The 12,302-nt window shown below is 35.6% G+C and overlaps 1 protein-coding gene across 9 annotated transcripts in view; it reads right to left on the bottom strand.

Moving 5' to 3' along the window:
* Window positions 1-1,539: 1,539 nt before the first annotated feature.
* RICTOR (RPTOR independent companion of MTOR complex 2) overlaps window positions 1,540-12,302 on the bottom strand; it is a 122,133-nt gene continuing 111,370 nt past the window's right edge. For all 9 annotated transcript variants that reach the window (XM_045861966.2, XM_045861983.2, XM_045861973.2 and 6 more), the window contains 4 exons: window positions 8,090-8,245; window positions 7,670-7,793; window positions 6,120-6,258; window positions 1,540-6,010 (listed from right to left, as the gene is read on the bottom strand). In XM_045861966.2, coding sequence (XP_045717922.1) covers window positions 5,936-6,010; window positions 6,120-6,258; window positions 7,670-7,793; window positions 8,090-8,245 — 494 coding nt within the window. In that variant the 3' untranslated portion in view covers window positions 1,540-5,935. The remainder of the gene's footprint in view (window positions 6,011-6,119; window positions 6,259-7,669; window positions 7,794-8,089; window positions 8,246-12,302) is intronic.

Here is a 12,302-nt window from a genome sequence, read left to right as displayed (position 1 = left end):
TGGGAGCAGGGACGTAGCCACACTGCAGAACCATGCACTTGCCAAAGGAGCTTGCTTCCATTCTAGCACCTACCTGACTCAACGCTGATTCTAGCGAAACTGATTCTCCACTAGAAGGTGTATTTATTGAGAAACTCAAGTTGAATTAGTCAAAATCTAGTATTTCTTCTAAGATCGCTGTGGAAAAGCTGGCTTTCATCTTAAAGAATCTACAAAACATATTAAACATTTTGCATTAAGTAGAACTTTAGAAACCCTTGAAGAGATACAACAGAAAAAGCCTTTAGAATTAGCAGTTAAAGGATTTACAACACAGTAACTAAGCACATTCCATTTAAAGTACCAAGCAAATGCAGTTGTCTTTATCCTCTAAGATAAGCCATTAAAGAAACAAACTTTTAGTGTATTTTGTTTTTTTTCTGAAGTAGTTGCTATGGTCTCAATGATTGTCCACCTCAAAATTTGTATGTTGAAATCCTAACCCCCAAAGATGACGGTATTAGGAGATGGGGCCTTTGGGAGGTGATTAGGTCACGAGGCTGGAGCCCTCATGTACTTGGGATTAATGCTCTTAGGAGGCAGACCCTGCAAGTCTCCTTATTCCTTCTGCCATGTAAGGACACAACGAGGACTCTGAGACCGAGGAGAGGGCCCTCTCTCAACTGTGCTAGCCCTCTGGCCTCAGACTTCTGGCCTCCAGAACTGAAGAAATAGGTTTCTGTTGTTTGTAAGCTACCCAGTCTGGGGTGTTTTATTATAGTAGCCTGAATGGGCTAAGACAGTACTCTATTTTTGAGAACTTTTATATACCAAAGAGTCGGGTTTTTTCAAATGAAACAAACTTGCTGAAGTTTAGGTCCACATTTTTCAAAGATCAGCTGTCTGATGATGATTAAGTGTGCTTTTAGTTTATTTTGGGGCCAACTATGTTTTGTTGAAAAACATATAGAAGGCAATGGGAAAATGATATACAGAATTGTGCCTAAAGACAAATCTATCCAAACAAATCTATTTCTGAAAGTGAGACATATATTTTACCACATTTAGTCAACTATAACCTAGCTTTGACCTGGCTTTGACACTGAATTTTATTCTCCAGCCTTGGTAATTTCCCTTGTGGTATTTTCTTTTGCCACTAGGTGGCTGTAACGATAGCCTATCTGATCAGGACAGCTTCTTGCCTGAGAAATCAAATACCTTCCACAGAAACATCATCATCATATCATCATCACTTATATTGTATATTATTTCCTCAAAAAATTCAGAACTATTTTGTCTAAAGACAGATCCATTTTTTTCAAACACTTTATAATGATCTGAAGTTAAAAATAAAACCTGTAAAGCTATGTGTTTGATTAGATTATGAAGAATGTTTAAGGATATTTAAAAAACATCTGGAATAGCCACTAATGTATTACGAACTAGACTCTTATCTGTGGTACCTAAAAATCATTTTTACTGGGAGTCACATGTATCAATCTCTGTGGTACATAATTCAAATCAACACTGATTGTTTTAAAATTTCAAACAGAACACAAGTTTTAAGAATTTTAAGTACATTTTATTAACAATGTATCCCTTTGATAAGATTATGCTTCAGGAGGCTTTTAATGCCCTTGACATAAACTGTACACATTATACAAAAACAAGAAAACCACACACAAAAAAAATCAAGGTGAGCAAAACCATTTGGGGACAAACCTTCTTTAAATTATACACAACTCAATGAAATATTCTTACGGAAAATATATAAATACTTTTTCTTTCTATGTTACAGTTATACAATATAAATCAGATTTCAATGTCTGTTCAGTGACCTACAAACACCAGAACCTCCAAATATGTAGCAGCTTATTACTAAATAAAAAAAGAAGGATATCATGTGGCTAGGGAGCATTAAGTCTGAGATTTTTTTCACAATCCCTTACCACTTTTCAAAACTAATTTACACCATTTGTTTTACAATGCAGCTTCAGGGTTTCTGCCAGGCCGGTAATGGAACATTTTTCAACTATTATCTATGAAAAATTTTTATCGCCACCCCCCCTGCCCCAAGACTTTGTATTTTGTGCTAAATCAACCTATTTAGTGGCAAAATTACAAGGTATACTTTTTTGGCATAAATTATATTTTTCAAATTAAATGTTTTGTAAAGAAAATCAAACAAGATGTGCAATTAATGCATGTTGTGGCATAGCTATCCACCTACATTATAAAAATACTCAAGGGGGGGATCCACATTCCGTGTGAGTCATAAAAACCTACTATGAATGAAAAATACTTTGGGAACCTGGAACTAAAAGAAAAAAAGAATGTTCCTAGAAAGATTCTCAACAGATTTCAATATTGTCTGATAAGCACTGCTATCCATTTCACTAGCACGCTTTTATAATGAAACTCTCACTGTAGTGATACTCTTGAAATTAAGCTGGTGATAATGGATTTCCTGAATGGGGAGGCAAGGGAGACCTTTCCCAACGTACATTTTTGAAAACCTGAAATGTTCTTTTATTCCATCAGCTCTTCTCATAAAACTCTGTTAGTTCTATCTTTTCTTTTTTCCCATGTTTAATGGATTGTGAATTTTAGACACTGGAAGCATAAAACAAAAGGGGAAAACCTTAATTCCAAAGGACTTTTTCCCAAGGTAGTTTACAAAGCTGATCTCACACAAAATTAGCACCTCACTCTTACCATGCAAAAACAATTGCAGTTATAATTTGGATGACAATTTGATTAGTTTTTATTGCTCAATGATCTGTGCTTTAATGTGGGGATAAAAGGCATCCTCTGAATGGAATGAAAAAAAAATTTATAAAGAGCAGTAGACAAATCTAAGTAAGCACTGACACCTCACTGTTGAACACTTTACTACTGTAATATGCCCTGAAAAACTCAGCTTTAATTATCTCAAGCTCTGGATAAAAGAGCTGAAAACTATTAAAGCTACCATTTCAAAAGAACTTGTACACATGATGTTAGAATAACTAGTATAAGAATGTATATCCCTCCAAAGAGCCTCTTTTATTAATGTTGCTGTCTTACAGAATGGACTTATGCTACTAATCTTTATTAGAAAAATTTTTATTAGGGAGACATCCCCCCTTCAAATCTACCTAGGCATAAATAGGAAATAAATGTATAAGAAATTTTAGACCATATTTAATTATTAACACTAATTTCTAATTTCCTTATTATTTATCAGTATTTACTTAGTATCGTGAAGCTGAAATCTGTTCTTGAAAAAAAATTTCAATTAGAAATGACAATTCACTTTACAATTAGATATTCACAGTTTACAACCAGCAAAACTGCCCAAATTCCTCCAATTATTCAATAATTACCAATAGTACAAATTTATAAGGACTAAGATTAATTCTAAAATCTTGAAAAACTACAGTATTGACATTATTTTGGTATTTTATAGTCTTGTAGTATCTATTATTTATAGATGACTTTCTCAATTATTTCTATTACCACTGACACCATTCCTAATCTTTTCTGCTATAATTTAGTATTTTTAAACACTAAGTTAATCACGTGGCACTGCATGTGAGCATTTTTCATCATAAAAGTCTACTTTTATACAGATGAGTACTTGAAAACGTATTAGACCTGTCAGTGAAACATGGATAAACCAAATAGCACTATACATTTAAGTATAGACATTTTTCTTAGATTACTGATAACCACAAAACTCTCTCTCTCCAAACTAAGTGCTATAGGCAATTATTACAATGTATACATACATGTCTTTCAAAGTAATAGTCAAAAAAATTGTTCAGGCTAATAGTAACAAAGACTTCATTTCAGGATGGATGAGTGAAGTGGGGTCCGGGATGGGGACAGTTGTGTGTGTGTGTGTGTGTGTGTGTGTGTGTGTGTGTGACAAAAAAGAACTGTTAACTTTTGAGGGATTAAACCACAGATTTTATATTCTATATTAACTGAGGTAGTGTTTAAAATCAATGTCTAAAATATGTCAACCTCATTATGAATAAGATTACTAAATTACCTCCTTTGGAGTTTTTAACCACTATTTGGTTCTCTGGAAGGCATTTTAATCATCCAAGACCAAAGACCAAGGTGACAGGCAACGTTCTTAAAAGTACTGTTAACATTTAAATAAACACTTGGGTTCAGTGATAAATTAAAGTTAAAAAAAATATTTTATTTTCACTTGGATTTTATGAGAGAAAATCTGAAGAACCACTTTTTAACATAAGCAGCAGCTTACAGCCCTTATCTGCTTTGTTATAATGTAAGTTGCTACACAGTGCATGTAAGAACAATTCACTGAAGTGCAGTCAAAGAGGTGTTATGAAGTGAGATGAAATGCTTCATCCCAATTGGAACTTTCAGTGCCAGTAAATTAAAAAACAAAACAAAACAAAACAAAAACAAAAAAAACCTATCTCTGTGAGTTACGTTTTCTAGTTCACAGGGTTCTTTACAGAGATCTCAAAGAACAAGCCCGTTATAAAAAGGATCTGTACTATGGGAAAATATTAATCAAGATACTAGGACTGTGTCAAAGCTGATGTGCAACTGTAAAAATGGTATAAACAAATGAATTAAAAAAAGGGTCCTAATCAGTCCAGCTGGATTTTTTTTCTATTTATATATAGACCTCAAAAAAGATAATCCTTTCATTTACAAGCATTCTAATGGTGATGGCCATGCTATTTTTATATACAAATTTGCATATATGTTTAATTCCTGTAAAGATTTCCAAATATCTTTAAACATATACAAATTAAACACACAAATAAACAAAACCTTGCCCTCATCAACTTAACAACTTCACAAATATGATAAAGGCAATGACTGTACTGATAAACTCACCTATCACTGCATTTAGTTTGTGCAAAACAAGAACACTGATATAAAAAAATTAAATTACTGCTGCTTTAAAATTTGGTACTTAAGGCTTTTCACTACAATTTTTAATCGTAATTCAAGTTGCATTGATGATTTTTTAAAAAGGAAGTATGGCTCTTCTTTTCCCACGGAATGTGTAAATCGGAGGCAAACTTCTCTCTTCCTCAGGAGATCCAAAGTGTTGTTTACGTTCTTTTGCTTTAGGTCTCAATTAATAGTGCTTGTTCAAGTTCCTGTTTCAAATGGTGATATGGGAAGTTGATGAAAATGAGAAGTCCACTGAAAACATGTGCATTCTACAAATGGGAAATACTCTGAATTATAAAATGACGTTCTGATCTGAGTCAAGAACTGTAGTGAAAAACCTTAACTGGTTCAAATAGCCTCTAAGAACACATTGCCACAAAACTGAAGAGACAGAAAACAAACTGTTTGCAAGTCTAGTAACATAAAAATAACTTATAAGTCCTGGGTTGTTGAGGCTCTTCTTTTGCTTTGAGGTTACAAACCTCTGAAGTAGTGTTACAAATATTAAGAAAAATGTGGAAGGGCCAAAGTTCCTCCTCTAATACCAGCAGTTACAGCACACCCCACTGTGGGGCAGGGTGCAGCCTCAGAAACACTGATTCCTGGTTTCCACAAGTTAGTTAACAAACAAGGCATCTTTAGATTTACCCTAAAAAAAAGAATTCAGAAATAACTGTGAAGGGTGCTTCTGCATATCCTATTATTGTTCCACTGCTATTATGCTCTTAACATGAAAAAATAGAAAACCTATGTAGGTATTCAGTGCTTGGCTCTTGCATATAATGGTAACTAAAACTCTCAGAACTGTGGTAATGAGCAATGAACCCCCAGAGGGCTCAACAGGGAAAAGAGGAAGTTGTTTTGGTTAGGGAAGTCTGCAGCTCCAACTGTGCATGTACCAGTAATTGCTGGAACAGAAGATACTCCTGTCCTTGCTGCTCAGTCAGTCAGCATTTTCTGAGGCTTTTAGGAAATCCACAAATATGAATATATATAGTATTCATCTACAGACATCATAAATATGAGGTCAGGATTCAGCAGACGTATCAACTATAGGTTGCTTTGGTGGGATCGCCAGCACAGCCTCTGCTTCTTCATGCATCTAGGAGAGAAGTGGTAAACTGTGAACGACTTTCTAGTGTCTCCATAGACAGAATCTCTCTTTTAACTTAACACCAAACACAGAATTACTCTTGACAAATCTTACTTACTTGTAAAAACTGTACGTCTTGAAATAATTCTTGTATGAACCTCCGACACGGAAGTCTAAATGTGCAGTGTGAGAGCAAATGGGAAACCTCAGAGTAAAGGCAGATGTCATCGAACGTTTGAGGATACTTCTCCTTAATTCTAAAACCAAAGAAAAGACGATAGTGTGATTAACAACTATTAATAATGACTCACCTATTTTTCCATCCAAAATACACTTTTAAAATATTTTTTCCCTCCAGACACTGATCAGATGGCATATTTGGAATGATGGCATAAGAATATAAAATATTAAATATTCCTACCTCACACTTAAAACTAGATATTTTAAAGTTTGGGGTTATCTCTTAAAATGGGTAAAGCCCAAAAGCTTCTTAGAGAGTCAGAAATATTCTTTTTCACTAGCATGAGAAATTGCAAAATCTATTTATCAGCCTAGGATGACTCAACTATTTTCAAAATTAAGTTTGAAATATCCTTGACTGGGCTCTTTGTACCCTTCCACCTTCTAACAGTGGCTTTTAGCTAAGAGAGCATCAGGGGTGGGGTGCAGTGGGGTAATACACAGGCTAAGGACCCACTACTGCTGGAGCATCTGGCCAGGAGGTCTGCAGGGGGACCCTGCCATCTGTGTCACTGTTTTTTTAAAAGGTCCACAGGAGACTCTGAGCTGCATTTCTTTTAAGGGCTACACTACTTTTAATAGTGCAGATCAACGATGGTCATAGTTCAATGTGAATTTTCCTTTATCATGTTGCTATGATTTAGAAAAAAAATTAAAATTTTGCAACTTTTATTACAAGAAAGAGGAAAACAGGGGAAAAATGAAACCAAGAAAATACCACTTGTTTTTTGTGTAGGCCTGCTTTTCTCAAACTGTTCAGTCTCAGGATTCCCATACTTTCTTAAAAATTATAGAAGACCCCCAAAAGCTTATTTTTTGTGGTCTATAGCCATTGATAATTACCATATTAGAAATTAAAATTGAGAAAACTTAAGAATATATTTTATTTCATTTAAAAAACAAAACCCAGTACTTGTTAACATAAATATATACCTTTTTTTTTTCCTGAGAGACAGAGCTTGAGCATGGGGGTGGGAGGGGTGTGTGTGGGGGGGGGGGGGGAGGTGGATCCCAAGCACTCTGCCCTGAGTGCAGAACCCAACACATGGGGCTCGATCTCATGACCCTGAGATCATGACCTGAGCCAGATGCCTAATTGCCTGAGTCACCCAGGCACCCCATAAATATTTGCATTTTAATGAAAAATATTTTCTAAAACTAAAAAAGCGAGAAGAGTGGTATTTTACATTTTTAAAGATCTCTTTAAAGTCCAGCTTAATAGAAGATTGGCTGGATTCACATACCTACTTCTGCGTTCACTCTTTGACCATATGCTATTTTGGTTGAAGTACGTGAAGAAAATCTAGCCTCACACAGCTATACCATGCAGAACTACTGATGTAAGCTAGTCTAACTTTTGAAGTATTTCAAGGATCTTTTCACCCTAAAAAGCAGAACAAAGAATACTCACGTTTATAGTTTACTTACGTTAAAAGCCCAGTTTCATGACATTTAGTTGAAACTGAACTACTCAAATTAATGACTAATCTCAGAACTTCTTTGCGAAGGAGTATACGGCACATTGGTGTATCATCTGGAATTGTTTTAACACCTAAAAAAAAGATGAAAATATTTTATCTTTATCACAATAGGAAATGATTACAACTCATGAGATTTGTTTTTAAATCTTACTTAAAGATCTCACATAATCTGCACATAATCTGCCAATCATTTTGGGAACAAAATTCTAATGGAAGAGGACAACAACAGTTGCAAGAGTTGGCTAAGTATACCTGACTAAAACGGACTTGTAGTTTTGAGACAATATCTATTAACGTTATCTATCAACAACAACAAAACTAAGTATAGTTTTATTAACAATGCTTGGATATAAATCTGAAAGCTTACCTAGCAGCAGTTCTGTGCTTTTGGTGCTGCTGGCTGAGCCTTCTTGAGACACTCCATCGCTGCATCCAGAAATCCCCGAAAACTTAGAAGGAACCACTTCTAAGGGGTTATGGATAGTCTGCTCACACCAATCAGAGTATGGAATGTCTTGAAGGTCTGAAGAAAAAAATCAATTATTTCTATTAAAGTATCATAATGGTTTAATTCCTATGCTTCATTATATACCATAGACGAAATGATTTCTTGTGATTTCTTTCCAGTTTTCAACAATTATTTTCCACGATGATCTTTAAATTTGGACTGCTCAGATAGCGAAATCTGTTGAATTCTAGAGACATTTATAAATTTTATTTTCTTAAATTACAAAAATAATATATGATTAAAGAATTCAAATAAAGATGTATATAGAATAAAACAGGAAGTTAGCGTATCTACCCCGCCCCATTACTCCCACCCCCACACTAAATACCTCTCCAAAGGGAAATACGATTAAAAGTTTGACATTTATCTTTTTTTTTTTTTTTTTAAGATTTTATTTATTTATTTGACAGAGAGAGAGCACAGAGGGAGAGTGACAGGGAGAAGCAGATTCCCTGATGAGCAGAGAGCTCAATGCAGGGCTTGATCCCAGTACCCTGAGATCATGACCTGAGCTGCAGGCAGACATTTAACCAACTGAGCCACCCAGGTGCCCCTGACATATGTATCTTTTAAGATGTTCTGCTACGTTAAATTTGTTTTTCTAGTTCTTTGGGTGTGTAAGTGGGATTATGCTATATTATTATTCTATGACTTGCTTTTCTCCCCATTTAATAATTATCAATATAAGAATTACACTTTCCTGAGCTTATCAGTTCATTCCTTAGAATTAAATTTACTACACTACCCAGGCACTGCTAAGGTACTCCTAGACGGGATTTTGAAATTAACCAAACATCAGTGTTGCTAAAGTGACATTAACTTTTTTTGATTTAAAATTTTCTTGAGCACTTACAGTGATCACAGCAAATGGGACATCACTGGGAAGTCTTTGGCTATCCTTTTAGGGAGTAACACTGGGCAACCTATAAAATCATACAACCTTAGTACTATAAGAAATATTAGAAATTAATTAAAGTTTTCATCTCATGAAAGAAAAGAGATTCAGAGAGAGGAGACACAACTCAGCCAGAAGATATGAGCTCTTGACAGATGGTCCAGTACTCTACTATAGCACGTTGTCACAGTAGAGAAAAAAAAAAAGCTCTATTTTTAAAACCCAGGAAACCAAACCAATGTCAATCTCTCCCTATGTTGTTTTCCACAGAATAGATATGATCCCTTCATCTTATCTCTAAACACTTCCTAGGATTACAATTTTCAAAATACTAAGTAGATAATACTTTGGTTCCTTGGAAAAGAAGATCTATAAATTTGGCATAGTTTTAAAATTTTGGTTATTAAGGAAATCATGTGCCTTTCAGGGACTTAAAAGTAACACATGCTACTTAATCATTCATTGACTTAAAAAAAAAAAAAACTGCCAAAGATCTGAGAACTGAAGATGTACTTAAGAAACAGTAATGCTGAATAACCAGATAAGAGATGAATATGTTATTTTAGAATCAGTAGATAAGCTACCCAGAGACTATGATGACAAAGTATTTTCAGCACAAGGAGCAGTAAGAAAGTTATACCTCATTCAGTCAACATGTTTCTGAAAAGTTATAAACTACTGCAGCCTCACCTTTAACTTATGATGACTCCTAACATTTCTAACCTGTTAGAATCAGGTCCTATCTCTGAACATGTTAAGCGTTCTCATTAGGGAAAAAAACAAAAATCATTCCTCTAAGCACACTAGAACCATATAATGCATAAAAATCTGTGAAGGTGGCAGATGCAGAATAAAATGTTACCAGATATCTTATTCCAATAGCCTTTCCTCTGAGCTTTACATTTTTGAACCATTACCACCAGACCAGAAGTTTTAGAGAAAGAAACATCTTGTGTTCAAGTGTTGATGTTCCTTTAAAATGATCATTAAATAGCACAGGGATTATTTTTTAGTCATCTGCCATGAACAATATGGAAGTCTTTCTGATACACAAAATCCTCAATATGGTCTACAGGAATGCTTCTCAAACTTTATTGTGCACATGAACAACCTGAGAGTCTCATGGAAGCGCAGATTCTGATTCTGTGTGTAGGGTGGAGTTTGAGATTCTGTATTTCTGACAAGCTCTCAGGTGATGCTGATGCTGCTGGTCCATTGACCATACTTTGGGTAGCAAGAGTTCTGCAGGATCTGGTTTCTGCGTATCTCTCTAGGCTGATCATGTATCTCCTTCCCTCTTACTGTCTGAGCTCTACTCACACAGGTGTCTTTTTAGACCCTATCACTCCCCATGCATGCTCCCCTGAGAGAAGACCTTTGCTCAGGCTGTTCACTCTCTCTTCAAATTTTCTATACTCCATCTTCACTTTTTTAGCTTCTAGTCATTCTTTAGATCATAGCTCAATAGTAACTTCTTTAGAAATCTCTTTTTTGACCTGCCTACTTGGTTCTATTCCTTTGCTAATACCATGTACCTATTCTTGCTGGCACTTGTTACAAATGCGGTTATTATATTCACATAATCAACTGATCAAGTGATCAATCAATCCATTCTTCCATTGCTTTCCCCACTGACTGAAGCTCAAAGAGTTTAAGAACAGTGTTTTTTTTTCTCCCCCTCTCATAAATGTTTTTCTGGCATCTAGTTTAATGCCTGACCCACGGTAGCAGCGTAATAAATATTATGTTGAGGACATGAATGAATGAATGAAGGTTTGGCGACTTTTTAACCATTTGGCCTTCCTCCCCTCACACTTCTAGGATGGGCATCAGTAGTAAACTGTAATCATTTCCCAATTCAGAGCTCTTCTTCCCTGCTGCTTCTTACTCTAACACTTCACATCACTGGCCAGCCAGCCGAGAGGCTCTGACGGCTCTGCTAAGGTGAGCACCTTTCTGCCTATAGCACGTCTTTCACAAGTCCCAAACCTCCTGATGCTCTGCCTGATCACTCTCCCAGCTACAGGTCACAGATGGGTTAGAATTAGCTGTGACTGTCTTGTGACTAGGTACTTGAGGGGCTGGTTTCCCTATTTCTTGTTTGATAAAATAAGTAGAAAACAGTAAAGTAAAATCCATAGTAAGTACTTCATAAGTATTTGATGAATAAGGATACAAATGAAGAAGCAGAACTTGCAGAAACTAAAATATCATAAATGATGTAGAGCTAAATGATTTAAAACAGAATATTCTCTACTGTGTGCAATACATCAGAACAATACTGCCCAAACCTCTCACTCGCAGGAAATGACAATAATTACAACATGATGGGGCCCTGGACAGAGCTGTTCACAGTGGGAAGTGCCTAGTCCAAGGGTCTGTCCAAACCCAGGCCCCAGAGGCATGGAAACATTGAAGGAATTAATGATCTCAGCACACCCATATCCTATCTGTGGTGTATCAGCATGCTACAACTCATCAGTTGGAAAGCTCTGAATCAGAACACCAAGGAGAAATTTAGAAGAGTGACTCAGAGAACTTTGATATCACTAGATTTTTGAGTGTGGCTAGGTGATACCAAGAAAAAGTATCTACGGAAACACTTTACACACATATACAAACACATTATCAGTTTGAAGTTGCTAATATACATGGTCCCCAACTTATGATGCTTGGACTTTACGATGGTGCAAAAATGGTACACATTCAGTAGAAACTCTCTTGCTTCAAATTTTGAACCTAGAAATTTCCCTGGGCTAGCGATTTGCAGTACAATCCTCTCTTTGACACCGGACAGTGACAGCTGTCACTGCTCCCAGTCAGCCATGTGGTCATCAGGGTAAACAGCCAATACACACACATTCTGTTCCCAGAGAGCCATTCTGTTTTTCACTTTCAGTACAGTATTTAATCAATTACATGAGAAAATCAACACTTATAAAATAGACTTTGTGCTGATGATTTTGCCCAGTGTTCTGAGCACGTTTAAGATAGGCTAGACTAATCTATGTATATATTATATATATTATATATTATATATTACATATTAAATGCATTTTGACTTCAGATTTTTTTCAACTTAGGATGGGTTTATCGGGATATAACTCCATCATGAGTTGGGGAAGACCTGCATATGTCATTTGTTGAATCATACAAGAAAGCTGAATCTGAATCTGC

Source organism: Mirounga angustirostris, unplaced genomic scaffold (genome assembly GCF_029215605.1).
Source record: "Mirounga angustirostris isolate CCGP_5_RB_7025 unplaced genomic scaffold, mMirAng1.0.hap1 SCAF_7, whole genome shotgun sequence".
Lineage (NCBI taxonomy): Eukaryota > Metazoa > Chordata > Mammalia > Carnivora > Phocidae > Mirounga > Mirounga angustirostris.
Note: the sequence above shows the minus strand (reverse complement) of the source record. Positions and strands in the feature narration are given on the sequence as shown.